Below are 26,452 nucleotides of genomic sequence, written 5' to 3'. Positions count from 1 at the left end.
TCACGATCTGGTCAAAAGTTTCATCGCATCGACGTAGATGTAAACAATTAGGTATGACCCTATGCAGCAAATCGTAATACATTATACGAAGTAACACACATGAGGGCTGTCGAAGTGCGTAGTTCAGCTCACGGTCTTGGTATTCGCCATCCCCGAAGGCTAGTTAGAACCCGACAGCAAGGGCGAAAGATTAAGTGGGGATGCCGGTGCCACGTTAGATGCTGTCACTGCTGTGTGTCAAATTCCTTATCATGAAGGATGATCCTAACTTTAAGCATCCGAACAGATTTACCGGGGTACCCCAACCCCTGCCTATTGAAGGGATCCGCGCAGGAATCCGTTAACGCTGCGCCACTCTAAGAAGACTTCTCGGCGTGGGGTGAGTGTCGATCCTTGTCGATCATTCCTGATGCCTTGGATATACCCACTTTCCTCCCTTGCCGCAACAACAGGACTTCAAATGTCTTTCCTCAAAAAGGGACAATGGGAACACTCTTCGCCAAGATATTGCGTCAGTTGATCAGTGATTTTCAGGCGTGGGAGCGTTGTCGGAGGAATCATCGGGGAAATTCGGCTTGCATTGCATACAAACCTGTCTCGTGTTGGCCATGTGCAGTGTCCAGCCCCAGGCTTTGGTTTGTGCGCACATTGATAAACTACCGACTGGTGCTTGGCTAAAATGCAAACGCGCCTAAAGATGACGCGAGTTGTACGGCTGGACCCTTGGTAGGGCCTAGGCGTTCATAGAACACTGCGAATGTAAAATCATGCCTACTCTGGAGTGTTTGAGATCTCATAATTGCGTGCGATTGGCTCCGGGGATGCGCTTGCACCCCACTAGGCCAAATGGGAGATCAATGCTCAGTTGCAGATACTGGCATTATTGTAGAAAGCTGTCTTCTGGAACATTCATGTCATTGTCTAGCCAAAGTCTGCCCTATTGAACGGCCCAGTTCTGTTCAAATCCTGAGCGGTAGAACGTGTCAAATATTGTCGAGTCAATTGCTTTGATTGACTGTGGTAATGTGACACCATAGGGTTCAAACACTTGTTGGTCCAATGGGCTCTCGACCTGCAAGTTGTGACTGACAAGTTCTAATGGAGTCCTGAATGTACAGGTTTCCGTCACATTGTTCGATACACTTTGAAACCCTCCAAAGTCCATGAAATCCAGGTTCGGTCCGGTAGTTTCAGAAGCTCTCTGGTCCGCTCTTCTGTTGATATCGGGCAGGTGCTCGTTTGTGATCACAGAAGACGTCGCAGGATCGTCAGAAGTTGCATCTGTTGACGAGTTGTAATTAATCTGGACCCTCTGCGGGTGTAAGTTCTTCTCCGTCTTGGTTTCAATGTCGATTGGGTCGAGGGCATCTCGTCCTTCAATAGACGATGAACGCACACTTCCAGGGTAACTCTGTCGCTGAATCCGATTTGTACTGGCTACAAGAGACCTTGTGGATTCTGATAACGGAATATCAGATGTCCAGGGAAGCCGAGCAATGAATCCCATTGCTGGAAGGTCACGAACAATTTCAGGGAGAACATCGGCAGATGGTAGACACCCAGTTGCCATGGTATAGTCCACAGAGTTCGATATCAGAAGGTATGCCCTCGGGCACTGAATGAACGCATCTTGCCAGCTAGTTGGGCAGTTGGGTCCAGGCGGCATCGATTTACTGGACGCTCTATTCGGACATTTGTTGCTAAGTAAACAGTTCTCTTCCACTAGGTCCTCCGGTGAAGCTAATTGGAGTGACATTCCTTCTGAGGAGATGTTCTGTGTTGTGACATAGGCAAGCTGCAAGAGATGGTTGGTCGCGACGGCCACGCAGTCGGTAACGTCGTACAGCGTCTCTGAGTGACGGATGATTTGACTCAGCGAGTTCAAACGTCGTTGCCTTGCCTGCGTCTGCTCTCGCGAAGGAGAAAGCTTGAGATCTATAGCTGCTAGTAAGAGCGGCATACTGACGTATCCAAGACTGCAATTTATGTTAGCAAAGTCAGTCCAGCAACAGAACATTGGAAAGCGCGTTTAGTGACAAAGCGAATGATGAAATTGAAAGAGGTACTGACACACTCAGAGGAAGACTATCAGAATATCCATTGACACTGAAATGTTCCATTACGACACTCAATCCCTGGATCCCATTCCTTAGGTCATCACTGATCTCTAGCACCAGATTGCCGTATTGGTCTCCTGCGTAGAAAACGTTCTCTTCCAGTATAAATGCCGCATAATGAGCCAGTTTTACTCGTGCTGCGCTAGAGACAGAATGCCACATTATTAGTTATGAAGACAATGCGGTCTGAGATGCTCACGAACTGGTAGTACATAAACGTCATGTAGGTCAAACTTTCAACTGCCTCATTTCCATCCAATAGTGGTGTCTCCCTTGATGGAATCAGAGGCTGACTTGATAGTTCCCATTCATTGAGGGAGATTTTGATTCTTTTTGTGCGCAACAAGAGATTCTGGAATTCAATCATAGATAGGAGCCGTCTCGGGGTCTTTCGTTGAGTGAATGCCAAATTCACCAAATCTGTGAGTAGCACAGCTAGCTCACATTGCTTCTGAAGTGCCTCCAGTAAGCGCATCTTTGTATCATAGTCATAGACTCGAGACTGATGCAATTCTTCCTCAAAGTCCTCTGTGCTCAGCCAATCACTCCATCCATGCAAGCTGATTGAGGTCACCTGAGGACGGCGGCATAGTCCAATAGACAGGCTTCGGTCTCGAAGAAGGATAGACCACCAAAGCCGTTTCTTGAGCGACAGTCTCACATTGTCCATCGACGACAACGGCTCAGCGTCAACAAGCATAGCGTGCTCGATGGCCCTTGTGACCCATAAGCTTCCAGACTGGGTATCATCTGCAGAGGTGTAATGTGTAAGCAGAACAGCGCCTTGTGCATTTATATGACACCGCTTTTCGGTCCGCAATTCAAATAATAGCTGTATTCAGCGCAATCAGTACCATTCCATTGCAAATGTGATATTGAATTTGGGGTCGCCTACTTTGGCTCTATTGTATAGCTGTTTTCGTGCATCCCTCTTATTATAAAATCCACATTGACGCAATGTTTTCAAAGAAACAAACTAGTATGCTTCAGTCCAAAGGCGCGAATCGTCAGATAGACAATGTGACACATACCGGACAGCTTGCAAAAAGCATTGATTGCAACACAAAAAGAGATATAGTGGGACCTGTAGATTGGGTGTTTCGATAAATGCGCCAGAATTCTGCTTCGTCCAATACAGGAACCATTGGATGAATGCGCTTGAAATACTGTTCAACAAACTCGTGGATTGTATTGGATGCTGGCAAGCTCAAGCAGCCTTCGGATGTGAGAAAGGCTATGTCTTCGGAAGGTAGTGACAGCAATCGCCGAGACTCGACGAAGGCGTATTCGGTATATGGAATATCAGGGAGCTCGGGTGAACTGTCACTGCAGTCATCGAAGCTGAGACCATGTGCACGGAGCTGTGAGGTAAGATTTTGACGAGCATGTGATTGGCGGCGGTCCCCGGAGGGTCGGCCTTTTGTTGAATCTAAGCTCTGCTGTGCAGGGAGCACCGGGTTGCGTGACTTGGGTGACTTGGGTGACCTGAAGAGGTTAGTAAATGAATGCTTGACGTTTGGGTTTCAAATATAGTCGCACTGCTTAGGATTCTGGGCGCGAAGAATACATTCACTGCGACCGTCTTGTCGGCAACGAGTACAGGGAGAGCCGAGTATTGATGCATCGCAACGCACTTTGCGATAACGACACCAAGAGCAAGCTGTTGGAGATCTTCTTGTCCGTCGCAACATCTTGTTAGCGGCATCCACTTTCTTTGATTTCACAGTTTGGAGGGGAGATGATGGAGCGGAGATATCTTGAGCGGGGGATCAACAAAAGCTCAGATCTTGGCCTGGGGTTGTGCCACCAACGTTGGAAGAAGCCGACTCGGTTGTCTTACCTCCCTTACCCCGGAGCTGCCTGTGCACTCAACTACCACGTGGAAAATGACGTCCTTATAGCTCGGAGTTTTTATTGGCTCTCGATGGCTGCGAGAACTTCAGTCATGTGTTACATGACTGTCAGCCTCTATTCACTGTACCCAGACTGTGTTTGGCTCTGTGGAAATGACTGAATATTGTTAGACTGACCTACTAGGCACCTACTGATGTGTCTACCAAGCAATGATGTAAAATTATACGTGCGCCTATTCCACAACCACCAGCCACTGGTTCCATAATCTGGCATTGGCTTTCAAGATTCAAATTTGAACAGATCAAGGCATGATCTAGTCTACTCGCCTTCCAAAGTTATGCATCCACGGATGGTACCCTGCTTAGATTATGCTTAGCCGCGGAACTCGGCTTCCCCACAATTCCCCACTTGTAGATCTAAACCGGACTTCAGTGATGCATGTGGCGCTGTCTAGGGCATTACAACTGTTTGATGGTGATGGCGATACATCCTTGTCAAAGACGATATTGAAGCAAATTATTCCATTACCAACGTGAACTATAGTGTGTCATAGCCGAAGGAGAAGGTTATCCTGGTGAGGCGTTAAGTCACAATTCCTGTGTCATCACTGTTCTCATTTCCACGTGATATATCCAACAATCCATTCCAGAGGTTTGGATGGTGGGCATTTGGTCAAGCGGTTGTCGTTGGCGACAACTGGTCCACCGCTTGTTTGGCACCCACCATCCTCAGCTCGAGTGCCGCTTGATCTCGAGCTGCCGGATCGCCCCCGGGCGATGACTTTTTTATTTTACGCTTTTTTTTTCTATGTTGCAATTACTAGTGCCGCAGTGCTTTCCAGTGCCCTCGTGATATCAAAATGGAATGGTAATCTACTATTTCATCTATAGCGCCAGAAGCCGGACTGTGTTTTGCTCAAAGGTTTATAAAAATCACAAGGTGACATAAGAAGGAAATCAAAATATTTCACTGGGCTACCGAGTTCCCCTCCCTCTATGTTGAGCTTAAAGCTTAGGCTTCAAAAGCCCATCCTGAATTTCCTTCTTGGCATCTTCGCGCAATACTCTCTTCAAGATCTTTCCACTCGGATTCCGTGCAACTGCGCCGACAAACTTCACGCCACCTGTGAGGGCTTTGTACTTCGCAACGCGAGTCAAGACATATTTTTGAATCTCAGCTTCTGTGAGCTTAGACCCTTCATCGCCGGGCCGTCGAACCACATAAGCACGCGGGTATTCAAGATCGGTACCAAGGAAGGTGATTCCAATGACAGCTGCATCCACAATCTGGGGATGTGACAAGAGCGCCGCCTCAAGCTCCGGTGGGGCGACCTGGAAACCGCGAACTTTGATCAGCTCCTTCCTTCGATCCACAATATACCATTTGCGAGTCCTCTGGTCACAATAGGCTACATCGCCCGTTTTGAACCAGCCCTCAGAATCAAAGGAGTCGGCGTTCGCCGCGGGATTATTGAAGTATCCCGGTGTCACTGTGGGACCCCGAACACATATCTCGCCACGGACACCAAAGGCTGAGATGTTCTCTCCATTTTCATCGATGAGTCTGAGTGAGGTAATATTAGTCGCAGACTCGACACAATTTTACACTTCCGGTAGATGTAACATACTTAGCTTCAAGATTTGGGACAAGCCGGCCAACAGAGCCCGTATCATCGTGCTCGGGGTAGGGAAACCTGGTAGCAATGCAGCATGTTTCAGTCATTCCCCATACCTGAGTGAATGGGCTATTGGTTCCCATCAGTGCGCGGAACCTAGCTTGGACATTCTTATCCAAAGGAGCCGCTCCACAACCTGCTAATCGGGTCTTTTGCAGATAAGGTCTCTTTTGAGAAAGAGGTGACATCAAAATTCCGATTACGAGGGGTGGGACCAGACTAAGATCGGTAATGTTGTACTTTTCGACTGTGGCGAGGTAAGTCTCGAGATCGAAGCGGCGCATCATATATACGACTGCGCCATCTTTCACTGTCGAAATATGCGTTAATGGAGCTACAGCCGCATGAAAGACGGGCACTGCAACGATCCGCGAAATCTTTTTGAGGGTCAAGTGTCAGTGATACCATTGCACTCATTGGTCAAAGATCTCCAACCTAAGATGGGAAATGAACTCACAGAGTAAGGACGCGGATTCACGCCGTAAACAACCTCATGCTGTGCGATGAGATTGTGGTGTGTGATTGTCACAGCTTTGGGCAGACCAGTGGTACCACTGCTAAACAGTCTCGCCGCAGTAGTCTGTTGGCAGGTTTCTAGATCGTTGAATCGCACCCAATCCTCCTCGCCAACTTCTAATAGCTGTTTCCATGATCTCATTCCACCCGGAACAGTTTGTCCCAGATTGTCAAAAACCCAAAGATTTTGTTCGGGCACATTTACCTCCCCTGTTGCGCGTAGGAGAGAATCTAAGATCTCGGGCTCGGAGAAAAAGAACTTGCTTTCGGAAGCCCGGATATGGTGCGCGAGCTCATGTGAAGTGTAAGATGGGTTTGACCCGGTGAAAATTCCTCCAGCTCCAATAATGGCCAGGACAAGAATGCTGTAGCTTATCTAGAATCAATTAGCATCTCATGATTGCACCTCAACTGCACTGTGGAATCCCCTACATCATTGAAAGAATGAATAAGAACGCAATCGCCTTTTTGAAGACCCGATGCCCGTAAACCGGCGATGAGCTGACGAACGAGCTTTCGCGCCTGATTGCAGGAGATTGAGCGGGTGGGGTTGCTGACGTCGATGTAGATCTACCAATGTCAGTCAGGAGGCCGGTTGATGAGAAAGTTGAAACCTCGATTATCACTCACTGGCTGGTTTTGATCGTATCCCGGTTCGTCAAAGACATAGGACAACAAGTCCTTTGTTGGAAGCAGAATTCTTTCCGCCGGTTCGAAGATCATACTGTGCTGAGCGATAGACTCTGACAAGCTATAGCGGATCAAGCGGAATGAACAGATATAAGAGTAGCTGTCACCGCGATGTTAAGAAATATCTCGGAGAGGATATTCATTTGAATCCCAATAGATGTTATATCTGAGTCCCCGCAGCTTCGGCTGAGCCATGTGGTTTAGCTCGGCACTCGGCCGCTTAAATGGAAGAGTGTGATTGACCATTTGAATTGGAACACGAGGCTTTTAGGCATCTCATATACGAAGTACAGTGAGACATGCTTTATACAGTAAAGTGCAGATCTCACCATAATAAGCCTTGTGTAATCAAGTTTAACGGCCACAATGTATGAAATGCACTAATTTATGCATTTCACCTACCCCGCTCACCCGAGGTTACTATAATGAACTATTTTAGTGAAATTTATATTTAGATGACCACATGTCTCTAGCTCACCTATTTTATAGATGTTTTAAACCGGAGAAATCTCGCTTATAGCCTTTTCCGTCACGAAAAAAGGAAAGAGGGATTGCTGATATGTGGTGCATGCAGAGCCCGTACATTCCTAGACCTCCGCGAAGCCCATAGATGGGCCCGGGAGCCGGGCCCAAAACACAACCCACGGCCCATTCGTTCGGGCACATAAGGCCCCCATTCTAACCCATTGAAGGGGTTCAACTGGCATCTTATAAATCACTCCATCCTGATCCTCCTACTAATTATATGGACTTCGAATTTAACGTCTAGAACTTTAATTGCTATATACATAAGGGTCAATTCTATTTTTAAATAATATCCAGCTAGTGGAGGCTGAAACGAAGTTAATATATGTTTTTACTTCGATGAATATTCAGGTTTCAATGATAGTACCATCACCTTTTAAATGAGCCTCTGTAATTCAAAAACCATCTAGATAATATGATTTCTGTGTTTGTATTGTTAGGTACTTCTTAGGCCCTTCAGCCCCTATTCAAAGCCTAGTGGGCTTTTACCCCGCGCCCAAACGTAGCCCGTCGGTGGGTTGAGATGGGTTGGGCTTTGGGCTTTGTGGGCGTTGCGGAGGTCTCTTCTATATACACTTGTACACTAACACAAGCGACAAGTTGATTATGGTGCAAGCAAAGTGTAATCCCAAAGGTGAACTATGTAGTTACTTGACACGCCTAGACAAAGAAAAAGATAGGAACATATGAAAAAAATAAGAAGAAGTATTGATAAATTATAGATTATATATATGAAAGGTGAATAACAGGGAGTCGACACGTTTGTCTTTCCACAAATGTTGTATCTAAATGAGTAGGGTATTTTCTGCTTGGCTGTATAAATTTCACTGAGATCGTTGGATTTCGATCAGTTTCTGCAGCAAGAGCCGAAGCACATATCGGCCGCTAAACAATTTGTCCTATTAGCTGGTGTTGCATGATATTACTGTAAGGCCAAGGAGCTTACCATTATATTGTTGTGGAAGGTCACGCTTCTTGTAGCTCTTCGTTTTTGTTTGTCTGAAATACGTTAGCACCATGCTATCCTAACCAGAGTTCGAGTAACCTTACCGAGGAACGAGTGTAGTTTCGGATGTATCATCTTTGATCTCGCGCTCTTGGCTAGAATTTCTAGAAAAGATAGCCTTAAGATGATCGTATCGGCTCAATCTGCTGCTTTCGGGCATTTTGTGGGTATGACGATCGATATTCCAAAGTGAAGTTATAAAATTTGTTTTTGAAGTAATTAAGCAAGGCTTGAACGAATATATATGTTTGAATTTGAATGAACGGTATTTTAGAATATGTCTTAATCTATAACGACATCAACTGCTGGATATCTTGGTTGTTTATATGTGTTTTCTACCGTCGCCGAGCAGTAAAAATTTGCATCAACAGAAGGAATTATGTTGGTTCATGCCGTCGAATGTATGCCGACGTGGCCACCTACGGTCCGCGTTCGCCGGTGCTGGGGCTCGCCATGACAGTTCGGCGGATGACGTCATCAAGCGGTGTCCCCCGGCGGTATCGATTCGCTTGTGGGCATCTTTCGGCCAACCTTATGTATGGTTTCGTTCACTGACCTTGGGAATTTTCTAGCTTATGACTTCGGCCATTCACCTCGGCCGCTCACTGTTCTCCGTTCGCCGATAATTTCACTACTCGCTTGGCTTAATAAAATGAGCGTTAGCCTACATTCTTTGCGTTCGCCGATCAACTGAAACAAGCCATGTCTTCTCCTCTTTCTGCTCGGCCATATCGGTCTAAACGACAGCGCCCGTGTGATCAATGCCGTGGCCGCAAGCTAGGCTGTCAAACCGACAGCGGAGGGCCCTGTCAGCGATGCCGATCGGCTAAACTGGAGTGTACCTTTGATAATCCTCCACCAAAAAGAGCGCGAACCGTGGAGAATCCGTCGCCTTTTGGTCCCCAAAGTGTTGATGGGAATACATTTGCCGCGCAAACATGCGACACCAATTTCACACGAGAGTCCAGTTTGGCAGGGAGTGTAAGACAAAGCGTCGAACCACGATTCCCAAACATCGGCCTCGATCCAAGTAATTCTGGGTTATCTCCAGGATCCGGTGTTCTAGGCCCCGGAAGACCTCCAACCCAGTTCGTACAGAGCATTGATCAACTGGAACACGGTCACGCCCAGCTATTCGGCGCATCTTCTGAATCAGACCCCTGGCTTTTGAGACATTGTTGCTTTGACGATTCTGGCATGAAATATTTCTACAAAGTGCACTTTCGCAATGCTGGAGGCGTCCCTACGGCACAGAGAATCCCAATACACTTCATGATTTCATCGGAGGAACTCACCAGCTCTATTAAGCATGAAACTAGGGCCGGAGTCGGCGAAGCAACACGGGAACGCTTGGACTATTTAGTACCCCCTGAGTACGGAAGGAGGCTAGTAGCTTTGTGAGTACTCAAACTCAATATAAGCTCGAGGCATCATTGGACTAACATTATTTCAGATTTGTCAAGTATGTCTTTCCTGCCTTGCCAATCATTTCCCGTTCCCAATTAGGGTTGACAGCGGCGACATATCAGCTACCAGAGCTGTCGGCATTGGAGAAGGTCCCCGTGCACCTTCTCGCGGCCATCTATGCATCGGCATTTCCATTTGTCGCCCACGACGACTATCTCTGTGTGCTGAGCACATACAATGCATCACCAGTTGAGACATTGTGGCGAATGGTGTATGAACTCGTGACCGAAGAGATACATAGTCCCCGCCTAGCCGTGTTGCAAGCAGCTTTGCTATATATACACCAAATGCCAAAAGATGAAAGTCGCCTCACGACTGCCGATACCCCATTTCTATGGTCTTTCGTCGGCCAAATCGTTGGGCTGGCCTGTTCTCTCGGCCTCCACATCGAATGTCGCATGTGGGGCATTCCTGCATGGGAGAAGCGCCTCCGGCGGCGGTTGTGGTGGGCGGTGTATGCCGAGGACAAATGGCGCAGTTTGCTGATGGGGCGTCCGCCATATATCCATCCCGCAGAGTGGGATGTGAGTGAATTGGATGAGGGGGACTTTCTAGTGGGCCCAAGACAAGGATTCTCAACTAGTTCTTGTGATACCGAGATCCCGTTCCGATACCTTATCAATCTCACACGAATCGGCGAAGAAATCCATGATACATTTTAGTAAGTTTGATTCTCGAGCCCCTTGCACTTTCGTCGGCAAAGAGCCACCCTACTAACTCTGATTTATAGCACACTTCGGGCATCCCAATTCTTGAACGCAAACTTTATCGCCTCTGCCGAGCTAGGCCGCGGCCTTCTTGAAAAGCTGAATGGCTGGTATTCTTCTCTTCCTGAAACATTTCGACTTCCCAATTGGAGCAAATCTGTCAATGGACTTGCCCCGTACCCCACGTCGATCCATTTTGCTTACCTGTTGCTCGTGGTCTATGTTTACCGTGCGATGCTCAGACCGATGGCACGATCATCCGACCCGCCGCTTATCTTTGACTTGGAAGATCTGTCTTCCACATCACCATTGCCCGTAGATGAGTCGATCCTAGATTTCATGGATCTCCCGGAAATTGAATCTTTACCGGAGATAGCTATCTCTGACGAGTTTGGTACTGGCGATGCCACTCTACAAGCAGCGGAAAAGTGTGCCTCTATATTGGTGAACTTTGCAAGACGACTGACGTCTAGTGACTTCACGGCATTCTGGTATTCTTGTAAGATTACACCTTGACTTCCATTATGTCATCTGACTGAGTGCTAACGTTTTAGGGTCCCGAATTGGTTTTGCGACAATTTCAAATTACCTCATGTTGCTACTGGTACAGGCACCGAACATGGCACATGCAGTACGGGGAAAGCATTTAGTAGAGTCTTGGCTACAGGTCCTTCGGTGTCAAAGCCAAAGCTTCCCGCTTGTGAAACTTGGACTTGCAAGACTCGATGCGCTTCACTGGGCGGGATTGGGAAATACTTTTGTCCTCCCTGTGCATGTTCAGGCGGCCATAGTAAACCCAGGTATACCAGAGCCTTGATCAGATGATTCGGCGATGTTTCTCTTCTTTTGGGTGCATACTCACTTACATCTATAGTTTTCCTCATCAAGCGTATCGTGAGCTTTTTCGAACAGATTGCGGAAAACACGGAAATACACAACGGCGGAATTAGAAAAGGGCCAGAAAGAGGAATTAACCACATATAGTCGTATGTATATTTGAATAAAAGTTGACATGGTGTTAAGTCGAAGTCCACTGATATCAAACCCCCACAGGTGTCTAACCTTCCCCGCAACATCGCGTCACCCCACGCCAGGAATGTAACGCTGCCATATGCCCCTTGCGTGGTATAAAAACATTGTCACCGCAATCTCAGAATGTTCAGTCATGAAGTGGATTATCCTCTCCCTTGCCGCAGTCGCATCTGCGCTCCAAGGCCTGCCCCCAGTGCACTTCGATAGCACGGGTTTAGATCATATAGGCTTTTCTTTAGCAACAACCGACCGGACAATCTACCTGGATGCCAATTTCGCTAGCTGGAAGGATCAGAATGGGTTGACCTTGCTTCCACCATCGGCATCCGACTTTGCCAATACCTTTCGCGACGACTTACAGGAGCTAACTAACAGCTCTTGGGAGCTTCGAATAGTCACACGATTTTCCAAGCACGCGTCAGGCATTTTTCTCGGTCGCGCAGATCGTCTGGATCGGTTCACCTACGAGAATGGACGCGAGAGCGAGGAGGGGTATGAGTTGGAGATACAGGATGGTAGTGTGTACATTCGAGGCTCTGGGGCTCGTGGTATGTGGTGGGGGACACGAACACTTCTCCAGCAGCTCGTTTTGACAGGATCATCCCTGCCATCTAGTCGCGTGAAAGATGCCCCTGCCTATGCGACTCGTGGATTTCTCCTAGATGCTGGTCGAAAATGGTATTCGCTAGAGTTTTTGAAAGATTTATGCACATATGCCTCGTTTTTCAAACTGTCCGAGTTTCAGTACCATGCGACCGACAACTACCCGTTGAGTCGCGGTCATAACGAGACCTGGAATGAGGTTTACTCGCAGTTTTCTTTACATCCCGAAAGCGAGGCTCTTCATCCTCTTGTCCAGCGCACCAACGAAACGCTGTCTCGCGCGGAATTTGATAACTTCCAGCACCACTGTGCTCAGCGAGGTGTCACAGTGATTCCGGAGATTGAAAGCCCTGGGCACTGTCTCACGGTAACGAAATGGAGGCCTGAGCTTGCATTGGACTCGAAGGACCTACTAAATCTCTCCCATCCGGACACTGTTCCTTTGATGAAGTCCATTTGGACTGAGTTTCTTCCTTGGTTCCACACAAAGGAGGTACACATTGGCGCCGATGAGTACGATCCTAAATATGCGGACGACTATGTTGACTTTGTGAATGAGATGTCCCGCTTTGTGCAAGAAGCGTCTGGGAAAACTGTCCGTATCTGGGGGACATACGAGCCATCAAACATTACCATTGATAAAAATGTGACAATTCAACACTGGCAGTATGGGCAATCAGACCCAGTTGATCTAGCCCACAATGGCTACCAGGTCATCAACTCTGAGGATTGGTGGGCTTATATGTCGCTGAAAAGCAACCATGTGCCTATCAACCCAGCCCCCTATCCTCAGTTCTTCAACAATACCCGCGTTCTCAACTTCGCCGAGCAGGATGGGTGGCAGTGGACGCCGGAACTCTTCAACTCTGTGAACACAACCCAACAACCGAGTTCTAAAGCTGTACCGGGTGCACTTTTGGCTGCCTGGAACGACAGCGGTCCGGACGCTACTACTCAACTTGAGGCTTATTATGCAATCCGTGACGGCATCCCTGTCGTGGCTTCGCGAGCGTGGTCTGGTGCGCGAGGACCTCGCTTGCGCGAACAAACCTTGGCCAAATCTATAGCAGAATTGTCCTCTCAGGCCGTGGGACAAAACCTTGACCGACGCCTCCCAGAAGAAGACAGGCACGGATCAGGACCCTTGCTTTCATGGACAAGATCAAGTACAGAATCCAACCAGGATGAATATTATCTAGGTCATGGCAGTAAGGGAATGAGTTATACCCTACAACTAAATGTGACAGGCCCTTTCTCTCTGCGGTCATCTGATGCGGCACTTACCTTGTCATCTGACGGTGAATTGACTTTTGTTTCTGATGGATGGCCATACCCACTTCGCTATGTTGCTGAGGCTGACGGCTTTGACCAAGATCAGCCTGGAAGAATCTGGGCTAACAAGACAACCTCAAGCCATGAGCTTGTGATAATTCCACGCAAATCACAGGTCATTATCTCCACAAACGAGATATACGGAAGTCGTGTGTGGGTAGATGGAGCTTTTGTTGGCCGCTTTGAAGTCTTTATCTATGGCGGAAAGAATACAGTTTTCTCATGGAGTCAGATGGCCTTTGTGGCACCGTTAGATGTCCTGGAGGGATTGGGTTTACAGCATTTTGCTGTTTTCCAGGGTAGCAAGGATGATTGATGTCGAATCTCATCCACCGCAGCCTGTAGTGCTAGGTGTCTCCGAATTCAATTCTCTCCGGTATAAATTGTTGAGATGGTTACCCAGCTAAACAGTGGATGTTGAGACCTTTGCGTGATATTTCTGGCCAGTAGCCAATGACAGGTATATCTGGGAGCCTGTCTCTTTTCTTCAATACAAGTCTCGTCTTCTCTCTCGCTCTTTACTTTACTTAGTACACTCAAGGTGAACCACGTTGTTAGATTGCATGAAGCTAGCTTACCTTCACACCTTGGCTTATACATTGCATCATAAGGCAAGGGAATACGGGTTCTGATTGTTAGCTATCTCTTTCTTATTCACTGTCTTATAAAACCAGTTCCGAGCAATCAAGAAATTGGTTCTGCAAGAAGCAAGCCACCCTTACCGTGGGCCAAAGTCCCTTTCAAATCAACTATTATAAAACATGAATCTCCATACTCGTCGTAGTAGAATTTAATAGCGCAAATTCACGCTCCCGTATGAGACCCCATTGAATTGGAGGTCAAACAGCAAAGATGCAGAGCTTGGCGTTAGAACTAGATCATAGTCGATGTAGTAAAAATATTGACCTTTCGAGTTCGCTTTCTTTGTGAAAAGCTCTTTCGGGACTCTGCTCAGATCTGACTCCAGCTCACATAGCTCCGTGACACCTTTCTGAGTTAATGACATGCGTCTTATATGTGTAGCATGGGTACCTACTGGAATTCCTAACTGCAGGAGCTGTAGCCTTATGGCAAATCGACAATGAATCACGAAATACCAAGGAATCACCAACGCCAACCGTACAGTAGAAGCTCATTCTTATTGGCTCACTCTCGGCTATGGGATTTCCCTAAAGGTTGCCCAGGTAAGCACTCAAAATCTCCAAAGGATTTGTCGGTAAAGACTGGAAGTTACTGACTTTGTGGATGTACCATCGCATGCGTTCATGCATTTTCCATTTCTCTTCATACTTACACCATTTCAGATTGTGATCGGCACGGTGAGTTGCAGGATCAAACGGGACTGTCATACTGACGCCATAGCTGCATCGGGCAATGCGACTATCGATTTGGTTGCCTTCTTGTCCACGGATGACCGCGCCCCTGGGCCTGTTAGGTACGTAACAAATCTTCAGAATGCTCCAGGAACATACCGAGCAACAGCGGACCATCTGTCTTCATGTCAGTATCGGTTTTTGTAATGTTGTAGCAGGAGATCGAGCACTTACGCATTTGGGGGCTGCATGATTTGGATTCCGTCAGAAGCAGCTTGTAGGCGCTTGAAGAGATATCCGGAGGCACCAAGGCCTCCAACTAGAATAATGGCCTATCTATAGTTAATTGTAATCCTGTTGGAAGTGACTTGGAGGTTTACCTTGGTCGAAAGACCTGCTGCCTTGACACTCGCTCTCTGCCTGGCGACGAGATTCTCAATCTGGTCAATGATTGGGTCGAAAATTACTTTCACTTGGTCTCTGTATTTATGTAAGAGTCGCCCACGGCTGATCAGAGAAAGTAAAGATACAAACCCATACGTACCTGTCTAGATATAGGTGACCCTCACTGAGGTCGACGTTCGAGATCCCCGAAACGCCAGGAACCGGGATCCAATACCCTGGCTCACACAAGTCATCGTCATCGAGAGGACCTGTATAGCCAGGCTTGATGTAATCTTTCCAGTACTTTCTGGCAGCCCTTACAGTAGACTGGGGAATTGGCTGATACGACTGCTTCTCAATGATGTCCTTGATAAGTGCGTCAAATGCCTCGTCCAACATCACGGAGCCACAAACCGCACCTAAAAGCTGTTAGATAGAAGCTAATATGTAGATCTTTGATTAATACCAGTTCCATTTGTGGCTTCCTCGAACCTCAACGGGTTGGTTTGCTTAACGCGATAGGTAATGATATCCTATAATGATGGTTACTGGGATTTGTTAAGTTGATATGACACAGGAAGTACTTACAACTGTTCCGCCGCCAGCATCACAGACAACCAAGCAGTCGCCTTTCTATCAGTTGTTAGTGATTTCACTCCATTTGACATATGAGTGAGATTCTTACCGCGATTGTGTTAGGTTGAATAGCTCGAATTGCATACACCGCAGCCGCCTCCGGCTCAGACAAAAGTCTGAGCCTTGTAGGGGATATACCAGCGTGGTGTGCTGCCTGCAAAGTCAAATCCTTGGCTTTGTCAGACCACACAGCAGGAACAGTGAGGATATATTCCAAGTCCATGGCTTGCAGCGCAGTTCCAAAGCGACGTGTCAACACATGCCGAGCGTGACCAGCTAATTTGCCCAGGTAGTCACCCACAACTTCTACCGGCGTTTTTCCGAGGTCCATGATAATCTTTTGAGCCTCACTAGCGGGTGAGTAGCGAAATTTCTGACCTCCATCCAGCAAAAGCTTGACTCCTTGAATGAGACGATTTTTTCTGCCGGGTTGGCTAGACTGGTCAGTCTGATGACCCCATTTCATGCGGTCATCCTCGTAGGAACATAGAGTCGGAACCTTCTGACTGGTTACTATCAAACTATATATCAGTTCTGATGGACTTAGGCTCTCCGTTGTAGTAGACTCACTGTTACCACCACCTGGCCATGTCTGGATGAGCTCAATATCATCAGGGCAGTCTTCCAACCCCCAAGCAACACTATCACCATCAGCAAATTACCCAACCATCACTGCGACAAAAGAGATATTCACCCGCTGAACGTTGTTCCGAAGTCAATACCCACTATGAGTTTGGGTCGTTCGTCTGTGTTTGCCATGTTGACTCTGTAGACCGTGGCTTTCTTACTGATACTTCAAAGCAAAGGTAAGTGGAAAACCCGTCCGAGAAAAGAAGGATAGGTGGTTATGTTTATTCAATCAAAAGTTTGCTCATTTCGCAAGTTTGATATCATTGACTCCTGAGTTTAGCCGCAATGAGCGTCGGCGCGAGGGACCAGAATTTTAAATCGGCTAATTATGGTGTCATCAATTCAGACGAGATGTCATGGGTAAAAGTTTCGACTGTTTTGCGATTTCTAGTTTCCCGTCACTCCAATACTGGTACGCAATGTGGAACGTAATGTGGCCTCTCGACGAGCCCGAGCCTGCTCAAGTGGACAAGGGTTCAAAAACCCCAGATTTGTCCTCAAAATGGGAGCAAACTGATAGTGGTTCGGTTTCCCCTCCATCGCTCGGGTGCAATGTACTGAAACCATCGGCTTACATGGATCATAAAACCATTCATAATGAACTTGGACAGCTGCGTCAGGTCAGTGGTGAAGGGTCTTTCTATGATAATCTTTGAGTTAACAAACCAAAAAGCAAATCAAAACAGCAAAGGAGGAGAAGGAGGTACTTCACAGGGGACGGCTTCTTGCAGAGGAGCAGTCTCGTCAGCGAGGCGAGTTGCTCGAAAATGCTCTGCAGGAAGCGAAAGCAGCTATGAAAGAGAACCGGATCCTCATGGCAAAAATAGGAAGCTTACAAGCTGGAACGGAGACATTTTCCGACGAGGAAGCCAAGCGAGAGTTGTCTCTACTCTATCACGACCTTGAACACTGGAAATTTACTCATTTTGTAGCAAAGACATCATCTCAGGAAAATAACGATCCCACTCCAAGATTAGAGAGCCTCGACATCTCGAAACTGGACATTATCCAGTCGGACATTGCTAGTCTGATTTATCAATCGTTTTGGAACCGGTTTATGGTTGGAGCTGAGCATCCTTGTGGTGTGTATCTCCGCGAGGCCGACTCCGAGATAAACAAACAATGTAAGCGATGAGAAAACAATATCTTTTCAATTATTCTAACGATGGAAGTTCCCACCCACATTTTCCGACATTGGAGATGTGCGATGAGCACTGCCATGCTGTCCTTGGAAGCCCGCGGTTTACAGGAACAGTGCAATTGGATCATCGAAAAGGTAGAAGTCTGCTTTGGTCGCTACGCTGTCACCGACAGATCAAAACGAATGCAGCAGCTACACGACATTATTGCGCGCTGTATCAATCTCAAACATAAGTTGGAGTGCCAGGAAGATACGTACATCTTCTGGGGCAGTCAGCAATACGTGCCGTTCCAGGGTGATAACATGCGTACCCTCGTAGAGGAAGATACATCAGATGGACTCGTTATGTCTAGTCTATGGCCTGGTTTATGGAAGATCATTCAAGAAAACGAATGGTCGATAGTCGAAAAAGAGATTGTGAAGAGGATTATCCCATTGGTCCCTTCTATTGAAATGATCGAAGAGGAATCTCATAAAGGCGACACCGATTCGGATGGAATTTAGATGAACTCTGGCTTATCAGGGGTATTTATGTTGCGAACTTTGCTTTCAATTTAAATGTCTGGCTTTATAATATAGTTGAAAAGAAATGAGGATAGCTATAAAAACTCCGTTGCTTGTCCAATGAAAAACATTGATATATTCATACCATGTCCCCAATCACTACACACCCTCGGCAAAACCGTCATTTCCGGATTCTGTGTCAATCTTCATGGAATCCATTAGTCCACAGACCTCGAAGATAGTTCGTGGTCCTAGGCCTTCGGGTACCCCGACTACCCCGTCCGCCTTGAGGCGCTCCAAAGTGGCTTTGATGCCCATATAAGCTGGGGTGATAGTGGCGAATGAAAAGATCATGATTCTGAAGCCCATTTCCTCGGCTTCCTTGGTGGTAATGAGAGGGCTCGCTCCATTCTCTACCATGTTGAGAAGAAGGGGCCAAGGAGCCAGATCCTGGACTGCTTGCCGGGCTTGTTCTTTCGAAGTAAAACCCTCAAGCAGTCCGACATCAGCTCCAATATCCCTGGCAGCCTTCAGCCGACGGATGCACTCCTCATAGCCGTGTTGCTGGAGGGCGTCGGTACGTGCGATCAGAACAATATCAGAGTGCAAGCGATCCTTGGTCAGCTTGGCGGCGCGAATGCGCATGAGGTATTCCTCCAGGCCAACAACCTTCTTGCCATTTAGATGACCGCAACGCTTGTTTGAGATCTGATCTTCAATATGGAAGCCAGCCACACCCGCCTGGATGTATTGCTGCACAGACTTTGACACCATCAAAGGACCTGAAAGAAAGTCAGACTGCTTTCCAGATAGGTCATAAGGATAGGCTCATTCTAAAGGACTGAATACGAACCTCCGTAGCCAGTATCCATGTCCGCAATCAATGGAGGCCCAAATGGATCCAAGTTTGCAATCATTTCAGCGTTGGTCTTCATGTCGTGAAGCTGAGCAAGGCCGAGATCAGCCATCCCCAGACGTGATGCGGTAGTTCCAGCACCAGTCTGTGGACTTGATCAGCATATGGGCATCCAGTGATAGGATTCAGAGTCCTTACCATGTACAGTCCCTTGAAACCAACCTCCATGGCAATGCGAGCAGAGAGGCCATCATATACACCAGGACATACGATAAGCTCTTTGGTATCTTTCAGCATGCGGCGCAACTTTGAAGCTGCAGGAATCACATAAAGAGAGACAGTAGGCTCCTGCCGGGTCCCATTGACCTCGTAGTATCCATCCTTCTCGACGGTGATTGTGATAGTCATGATTGAGCTTTGATAGAGGAGATGAGATGTGTTCTGATTTGGACACTGGAGTTCTTGTGTTACAGTTCAATCTACGAGGGACAACGCTCCTTCTTATATTTTCGAGATCTGTACCCCGCAGATATTTTGCTACATCTGGAGACAGCGATCCCAGAGGAGACACGTCTGCCTGCTCGTAGAGGACAAAAGCATCTCACCAAAGACAAAACGCCTTGATTTCTTGGGGATGTAACATTCCACCATCCGCCAAGACATCCGCAGGCCCTTATCTTCCCTCGCGTCGTACTGATCCTGGATGAGCTCGGCTGAATGAGTCTAGTGAGTCCATGAAGAAGACATATTGCGCAAGATCATCAGCGCTAGTCTCAGGATAGATGTTCAAGTTATTCCCATCAATCAAGATTCGCGATGTCGTCGCATGAATATATCTCCGAATACATGAGCCAAGATGGAGATAGTGCATGCGTACACCGGGGCTTTTTAGGTCTATTGGGATAGGCCAGCGACGGGGAACTCGACCCACAATCATCATCCTGATATCTTGGTTGTCATTGGGAATTAATCAATTTGAGATACCTTGGCAAGATGACTGCATATTGAAGGCTGTGCATTTCCCTCTTTTCATATGAGAAATCTACGCGAGAATATCTTCAGAGGGGGGCGTCTCTTGGCCAAATGCACCGTTCCACAAAGACCCTCGTTCGCCAAGCTCTTCAACCCGGGAGATCATCACCCGAAAACGTAGAAAGCGCCATTATCTTGCCGTGTAGCGAATCAATGCGTACCGTTGGGCAATGTGTATCTTGTGAACACGGGTTGCGTTAAGGGTGAAGTTGGACGTTTCTAGCCTTCCAAGACTATTGGGTGGTCCAAGGTGGAGCTGAGTCAGCCATTTAGTTCCACGGCGACCCCGTCGGAACGTCCTCCTTCCAGCACTCCGAGTGCTGCCAATTTCCACCCCTCTTCCTCACGCCAATAACTGACACACCCCTGCCTCTTGGAAGACCCTTTTCTGAACTCAATGCGAAAATCTTCTCGCAATCTTTTAAACCTCAATTACGCTTATCATGGCTCTCGCACAATCCACCAATCCTGAGTTTCCTTGCTCACTGTAAGCCCCTCCCCGATCCGAAATGGCGCCGAAAAACAACACCCGATTAGACCAAGCAATACTCACCTCTTGACTCAGCACAATATCTCTTCCCCTCCCAACAAATCGCCTTGCATCATGCGCTCTACGCGCCTTAGAAGTTGATGCTGAACTATCCCCCTTTGTGAGACGGAGTTTCACCCTCGAGGCTCCGGCGGTCGAAGCACCATCTGAACCGCAAGAAAAAAAGCAAAAGCAAGACCCAGAAGACTCCAAAACCGTGCTGAAGATTACATACATCGCAACAACGAACCGGATGCTCCGCGTTTCTGTCAATGGATTCATGGAGAGTCTAGGCGTTGTGCTTGGGGTTATGACAGAATTGGATATTGATGTGCTGAAAGCTGAAATGGAGGGTTGAATGGTGTATCTTTCCTGCAGCAATATGCGCCACGGACCGTAATTCTTGGCCTCAACGTCTCTTGTATTGTCCTATCGGGGGTCTTTTGTTTGCAAATCTGAGACTCTTGGCTGCCACAAGGCCTGAAGATCATGCACAGCGGGTCGTACACCAAACCCCTCAATGAGAACCCTCGGTGCCACAAGCCTGCCTATGAATGGAGTCGAGGGTGAGAAAGTTGCCGCCAAGCAATTGGCCAACACTCATTCCACCGAGTCATCCTTGGCACTCTAGGCGCGCATCGGAGACTAAATTAGTGTGAACTCGGCATGGTCAGCAGCGGCCCGTCCCAACGAAACTCCCAAGAGACTATGCACGGAATGTGATTGTGGCTGTCCTTATCTCGCTTCAAGTTTTGCAGATTTCGTGGATTTCCACGGAGCTTCGGAGTTTTCACTGTCCCTTGGCTCCGTCTTAGCGTACATCAATTCGGTGAGATGATGATGCCATTGACAAGGGCAAGAGAGGGGAAGGACATATTGGCAAGTTTCATAGTTTATTCGCCCGTCCTTCAATCGCCGCGGAAAAGAAAATGCCGCTGTCAATTGTGCTTTATCTCGAAGCTTTCCTGTGTCTCTTCGGCATCTCATCCTCATAGTTTCTCTCTCATTGTAGTCAATAACTTCTCAAATGGACCATGAAAAGGGTGCATTCAGTGGACTCTCCACAGCTTTCAAGGCTGAGCTCGAACCGCAGCATGCCGACCTCCTACTTTACGCTTGTTGTTTGACATCGGGACTTGTGGACAGCACGATATACCGCGGTAGGGCAAATCCCCTATACTCTGCCCAGCTGCGCAATGTCTAATATCTGTAGCCTACAATACTTTTGTCTCTATGCAAACCGGTAATATCACAATCTCGCCCATCCACAATCTCACATCAGGGTCGCCTAATCACTAGTTTCTGATAGGAAATACCATCTTCGTCGGACTGGGTGCATCGCACCAAAACCTCCGTCCCTATGGCTGGGCACGCTCGCTCACATCTATCGGATGTTTCATCCTAGGATCCTTTATCTTCTCACGATTACATCGCGTCCTGGGCACTCGGCGACGAGGGGCGTTGATGCTTTCTTTCACATTACAGGCCAGTATCATCCTGCTTACAGCTGGACTGGTAGAAGGAGGTGCCGTTTCTAGTGCGCTAGCCGGTGCAGGATCACAGGCAATACCCCCATGGGATCAGGAAGTCCCAATTGTTCTCCTGAGTCTCCAGTCTGCTGGTCAGATTGTGGCCAGTCGTGCCTTGGGTTTCAATGAGATCCCGACCGTGGTGATTACCAGTCTTCTCTGTGATCTGATGTCGGACCCTCAGCTGTTTCTTATGAGAAATGTGAAACGCGACCGGCGAATCATTGCCTTTGTGCTGACGCTGGTGGGTGCCATCGTCGGCGGATGGGTCACCAAGGTCACTGGGGCAATTTCTCCCATTCTCTTTCTATCGGCTGGTATCAAGGGGGTGCTCGTTTTAGCCTGGGCTTTTTGGAAAGCTAAGTAGAGGACATAATGGTGAGTACCTTCCTTCAGTCTTGAGGCTATTAGGGCAGACTTGGCGCAAGCGTCTAGAAAGCCTGCATAATATTATTCAGCAGATTAACCCCATATAGGCTACAACTATGATCTAACGCCGCTTCCCTTCGTCCGCTACGATCACTAGACCTTCCCATGTTCTCAAACAAAAAGCCGGTATACAGGATGGATCTGGCCGGACTGGGGAATGATGCTATGATGAACGCTTCCTGTCGTGGATTATGCACAGAAGAATGTCCTGCGCTTCAAATGTTTCTGGCGTTATGTCTTTCTTGTCTACACACTGGAACTAGATGATAAAGCAAAAAAGTTGCACAAAAAGGAGCGATTTCAAGGCCGTTTTCGTTCATATGCACATACTGAGTATACACACCGAGGGCTTTCCTATTGAAGCTGCCGCTCACCGAGTTTTAGCGCGTGGATAACGAGCGATCCGTGTTGTGCAGGTGAGTGTACAATGCTCATTGTATGCTCAATGATAGATCTTGGTCTCCAATGTCAGTTAGCAACACCGTCAAGTTTGGTAGATTTGACGGTGGGCCACGTCTTAGGCGTATCATCTACGACTACCTCATGTGGACTTTCAACGCACTACTACTTAGTATGGATCCGATAGGCCTTGTGCCCATGAAAAGACTCGGTTACACCGGACTTTTAGTTTTGTGTTCTCATTCTACCATCATCTATAAACCGAAATTGTTGAGGTCTTTCACCTTTCAAGCTTGCAAACCGAGAAAGTCTAACTGACGTGAGAGAAGACACGCTCAAGCTGATCCTGATCTGCTGCATCCATACAGACCAGAGCCAAGCTGAGGCCTCCTGCAAAAAGAATTTCTATATAATCACAATGAAATGCCCCTCGTCGATCTCCTACTTGATGTTGGCAGATCAATCACATAATGGCATTCCTCGCCATCAGCCATGATATCAACACCCACCGGCCCGTGTTTCCCTTACCGGCAGGAGACTGGCTACATTGTCCAATCTATGATATCCCTAAGCCGCATCTTGCATCCAACCCTCTAGAATCTTATCCATCATTTCACCCTCAAGCAAGCTCTCATATATCATGCTCACTGAGCTTCCGACACTCTTTTTTCCATCTGTCGGAAGACCCTTCTGTAAGTTATACAGAGGATCGTCTTGGAGGCCACAGTTCATGGGTATGTTGAGTCTCGATCGTACCCAAGTATAAAGCTGTGCAGTCCCTTCACCAAGCTGAGTGGCCACCTCATCGAAGGAAATGACTGAACTGGGATAAAACATTTCTTCGGCTGTGCTGTACACGATTCTCTGGAAATGCTCCTTAAAGGCGTTGATTGTTGACACTGAACAGTCTGGGTTGTGAGTGGCCATGGATTCGTTGACTGGCGACGTAACTGCTTCAACTACAGACAAGACACGGTCTCTCCAAGTATTGGAGTTTGCGCGATACCAGCTTGACTCCACGATGGGAAGGAGTAATTCGCATAGTGCCTCAGTCTGCGAACCCTCCAATCCGAGTGCATGCAAGGCTCCATTGGCGCTGAAGTCTTCCATCTTGGTACGGAACGCAGAAAGAAACCTGACGTGGCTTGCGCGGATCTCGACAGCCTGACATGAGACATACAAATGACAGGCACTCATGTGTGCCAACAGATCTACAGCTTCCATGGTGCGTCGGGCGGAAATTAGAGCCAGGGAATTGATGCCCTGATTATGCATTTCGGCGGACATGACGTGGGCAGAGACTGGGTGTGCCAGGGCTGCCAACTCAGACATGTAAGCTGACATGTTGATGTCAATTCCCTTCATAGTGAAGTTCTCTTGTGCAGTGGGATTGAGGTTGGCCTCCAGTCCATTGTTTGTAGCAGAATTGATGATTTCAGTAACCTGAGACCAAAGCATTCGTCCTATCATCTGAATAGCCAAGCGAGCCTTATCCATGGCCGATGTGACGACAGCTGCTTGGAAATTTCCTCCAGAGTATACTCTCCCACTAGAACCATCATCTTGCTTGCTAGTGTCTACCAGAGGGTTGTCTGATGTGGAGTTGAGCTCCACTTCGAGCTGACGCTGCGCCAGGAGAAGGTCCTCAAGATAAGGACCGACCCATTGAGGAGCTGTTCTTGTCGAGTATCGATCTTGGCAGAGTCCGTCGCCGGATGTCTTCTGCGATTCTAAGCCAACAACAAACTTTGAGCCTTTCAAAAAGCTCCGGATGTTGCTTGCTACCTCGATTTGGCCAGTGTGAGGTTGAGTAGAGTGAATGAAAGGGTGAGACCACTCTACATTTCCGGCCAAACACTCGGAAGCGAAAGCCGTCAACATTTGGGACAATAACGCAAGCAGCTGCGTATCATATAGTGCAAGGCTTGCCACTGCCACAGAGGGAGCAGTGCCGTTAATCAACCCTAATCCTTCCTTTGGGCCGAGTGCCGATGAGGAGAGCCCCGTTATCTTCAACGATTCCGAGGAAGGCATGACTCTGGCTTGTGTGCCCTTTCCCATCTGGACAAATACATCTGGGTTGCCCATGATCGCTCCGACAATATACGCCATGGGCATAAGATCTCCAGACGCGGAGATGCTCCCCCTAAGTGGAATTAGGGGGGTAATGTCGTTCTGCAGTAGGTCAATTAAGCTTTTAAGCACGGACTTGCGTATCGCACTATGACCCCTAAGATTCTGATTTGCTCGAGCCACGATGGCGGCCCGAACCCAGGAGACAGGCATGACGTGGGGTGCTCTCCGTTCCGAGTTGCTTGCCGGGTTCTTGTCGGCGGCAGTGATGATTCCACTTTGGATAAATTGGAGCAGATGGGTCTGCAGGTCGATGAGTTCGTTTGTTCTTGTGTCGGCACTACCACCGAAACCGGTGTTGACGCCATATATGACACATTTTTGGGAGATCACATCGGCCAGAGTGTCAACGGATATCTCGATTTGTTTGGTAAGAGCCTCGTCTGTACTGATGGTGGGCTCGACTTCGTGACGGGCGACGGCAACGATGGAAGCAATGTCGAGGTCGTTGCCGTTAAGAACACTTTGTTGCTTTTTGTTCTTTAGATCACGTACACGTCCCAAAATTTGCAGTGTTGCCCTCAAATGGGTCGACTGGTCGTGCCTCATCATGGTTATGACGAGCTATAGACAGCAAAGTATATAACACCTTGAATCCAAGGGATGTGTTATTGTCTACCTGATTAGGATATGAACGATTGGGACAGAAAAGAGAATGAGTAACGATGTCAAGAAGGATTTCGACTTATTCTATGATTATCTCACTGGTATCCAAAACTATGAGCAGTGGACACTGAATATATGACGGCCTGATGTCTTTAGCTTTCTCTGGAGTACTCTCTCCTCTCCCTTGTTGGCCGATTACCTTGCGGTTACCTTAACCGGCCGGCCCTACAGAAATTAGATTAAGTCCACACCCTCAAATTTGGTAAAGATAGAAAGGCCCCTAGGGCTGTTAGTATGTAGTAGTCCCTTTAGATATGAAGTTTAACTGCGTACACATCCAGTTGATTCGCATCCGAAGGTAGATAGTCAGGGTGTTATGGGTCCTCAGCTGAAGCCCGATCTGGCGTTCTACAGTTGGTACTTATGTACGGGGGAGGTACTCCGTACACTGTAGGCCTATCTGACAAATTGACTTCGTCATTGCGGATTTCAGAAGTCATCGCGCCACGCCAGCCCCGATTTGGACTGACGAAAAATTGGCCACCCCCGGGGCTGGTGTGCCCCGTGGGTCTTTGGCTAGAACCTAAGTATCTATCTCTACGGAGTACTCCGTATTCATCTACGGAATTTAGTATGAGGCACTTAGATATATTGCTATAAAGGATAATACTCCCATAGGTACACTTTGGAGACGTGCATATGTTACACCGTACTTAAGTACCGCATATAATAATCGATGAACTATAAGTACAGCGACCTAGATAACAAAGCTAAAAATCAATAATTTTTCACTGCCCAGCCTTAGCT

General features: G+C 47.7%; 11 protein-coding genes across 11 annotated transcripts; 5 read left to right on the top strand and 6 right to left on the bottom strand.

Moving 5' to 3' along the window:
• Positions 1-937: 937 nt before the first annotated feature.
• N7500_003763 (Zn(II)2Cys6 transcription factor) lies at positions 938-3,808 on the bottom strand (the record flags this gene model as incomplete). Its single annotated transcript, XM_056674909.1, has 5 exons — positions 938-1,976; positions 2,071-2,259; positions 2,321-2,949; positions 3,149-3,602; positions 3,657-3,808. The coding sequence occupies 5 exons, from the start codon at positions 3,806-3,808 to the stop codon at positions 938-940; spliced, it is 2,463 nt and encodes an 820-aa protein (XP_056535434.1).
• A 1,167-nt stretch (positions 3,809-4,975) lies between these two features.
• On the bottom strand, positions 4,976-6,885 carry N7500_003762 (acyl--CoA ligase; the record flags this gene model as incomplete). The annotated part of the gene is made up of 5 exons (XM_056674908.1): positions 4,976-5,534; positions 5,599-6,023; positions 6,104-6,538; positions 6,595-6,732; positions 6,793-6,885. The coding sequence occupies 5 exons, from the start codon at positions 6,883-6,885 to the stop codon at positions 4,976-4,978; spliced, it is 1,650 nt and encodes a 549-aa protein (XP_056535433.1).
• Positions 6,886-8,262: 1,377 nt separating this feature from the next.
• Positions 8,263-8,543, bottom strand: N7500_003761 (uncharacterized protein; the record flags this gene model as incomplete). The annotated part of the gene is made up of 3 exons (XM_056674907.1): positions 8,263-8,276; positions 8,324-8,376; positions 8,428-8,543. The coding sequence occupies 3 exons, from the start codon at positions 8,541-8,543 to the stop codon at positions 8,263-8,265; spliced, it is 183 nt and encodes a 60-aa protein (XP_056535432.1).
• A 542-nt stretch (positions 8,544-9,085) lies between these two features.
• Positions 9,086-11,374, top strand: N7500_003760 (uncharacterized protein; the record flags this gene model as incomplete). Its single annotated transcript, XM_056674906.1, has 4 exons — positions 9,086-9,780; positions 9,837-10,511; positions 10,581-11,056; positions 11,112-11,374. 4 exons carry the CDS (start codon positions 9,086-9,088, stop codon positions 11,372-11,374), a joined length of 2,109 nt encoding a protein of 702 aa, XP_056535431.1.
• Positions 11,375-11,722: 348 nt separating this feature from the next.
• N7500_003759 (beta-N-acetylhexosaminidase) lies at positions 11,723-13,840 on the top strand (the record flags this gene model as incomplete). The annotated part of the gene is made up of 1 exon (XM_056674905.1): positions 11,723-13,840. One exon carries the CDS (start codon positions 11,723-11,725, stop codon positions 13,838-13,840), a length of 2,118 nt encoding a protein of 705 aa, XP_056535430.1.
• An 853-nt stretch (positions 13,841-14,693) lies between these two features.
• N7500_003758 (Hsp70 family protein) lies at positions 14,694-16,616 on the bottom strand (the record flags this gene model as incomplete). The annotated part of the gene is made up of 10 exons (XM_056674904.1): positions 14,694-14,946; positions 14,997-15,014; positions 15,072-15,169; positions 15,218-15,317; positions 15,382-15,640; positions 15,688-15,754; positions 15,810-15,854; positions 15,907-16,370; positions 16,428-16,498; positions 16,552-16,616. The coding sequence occupies 10 exons, from the start codon at positions 16,614-16,616 to the stop codon at positions 14,694-14,696; spliced, it is 1,440 nt and encodes a 479-aa protein (XP_056535429.1).
• A 290-nt stretch (positions 16,617-16,906) lies between these two features.
• N7500_003757 (uncharacterized protein) lies at positions 16,907-18,132 on the top strand (the record flags this gene model as incomplete). Its single annotated transcript, XM_056674903.1, has 3 exons — positions 16,907-17,107; positions 17,161-17,611; positions 17,660-18,132. The coding sequence occupies 3 exons, from the start codon at positions 16,907-16,909 to the stop codon at positions 18,130-18,132; spliced, it is 1,125 nt and encodes a 374-aa protein (XP_056535428.1).
• Positions 18,133-18,291: 159 nt separating this feature from the next.
• N7500_003756 (isocitrate lyase/PEP mutase family protein) lies at positions 18,292-19,396 on the bottom strand (the record flags this gene model as incomplete). The annotated part of the gene is made up of 3 exons (XM_056674902.1): positions 18,292-18,914; positions 18,986-19,133; positions 19,187-19,396. 3 exons carry the CDS (start codon positions 19,394-19,396, stop codon positions 18,292-18,294), a joined length of 981 nt encoding a protein of 326 aa, XP_056535427.1.
• Positions 19,397-20,463: 1,067 nt separating this feature from the next.
• N7500_003755 (CTAG/PCC1 family protein) lies at positions 20,464-20,907 on the top strand (the record flags this gene model as incomplete). The annotated part of the gene is made up of 2 exons (XM_056674901.1): positions 20,464-20,507; positions 20,586-20,907. 2 exons carry the CDS (start codon positions 20,464-20,466, stop codon positions 20,905-20,907), a joined length of 366 nt encoding a protein of 121 aa, XP_056535426.1.
• Positions 20,908-21,576: 669 nt separating this feature from the next.
• On the top strand, positions 21,577-22,445 carry N7500_003754 (YoaK family protein; the record flags this gene model as incomplete). Its single annotated transcript, XM_056674900.1, has 3 exons — positions 21,577-21,709; positions 21,763-21,792; positions 21,859-22,445. The coding sequence occupies 3 exons, from the start codon at positions 21,577-21,579 to the stop codon at positions 22,443-22,445; spliced, it is 750 nt and encodes a 249-aa protein (XP_056535425.1).
• A 1,028-nt stretch (positions 22,446-23,473) lies between these two features.
• Positions 23,474-25,591, bottom strand: N7500_003753 (aromatic amino acid ammonia-lyase; the record flags this gene model as incomplete). The annotated part of the gene is made up of 1 exon (XM_056674899.1): positions 23,474-25,591. The coding sequence occupies one exon, from the start codon at positions 25,589-25,591 to the stop codon at positions 23,474-23,476; it is 2,118 nt and encodes a 705-aa protein (XP_056535424.1).
• Between the last annotated feature and the right edge of the window lie 861 nt (positions 25,592-26,452).

The sequence above is a fragment of the Penicillium coprophilum genome, assembly GCF_028826855.1.
Source record: "Penicillium coprophilum strain IBT 35676 chromosome Unknown utg000002l_segment0_segment1, whole genome shotgun sequence".
NCBI lineage: Eukaryota > Fungi > Ascomycota > Eurotiomycetes > Eurotiales > Aspergillaceae > Penicillium > Penicillium coprophilum.
The sequence above is the reverse complement of the archived record's forward strand: the minus strand, read 5'-3'. Positions and strand labels throughout refer to the sequence as shown.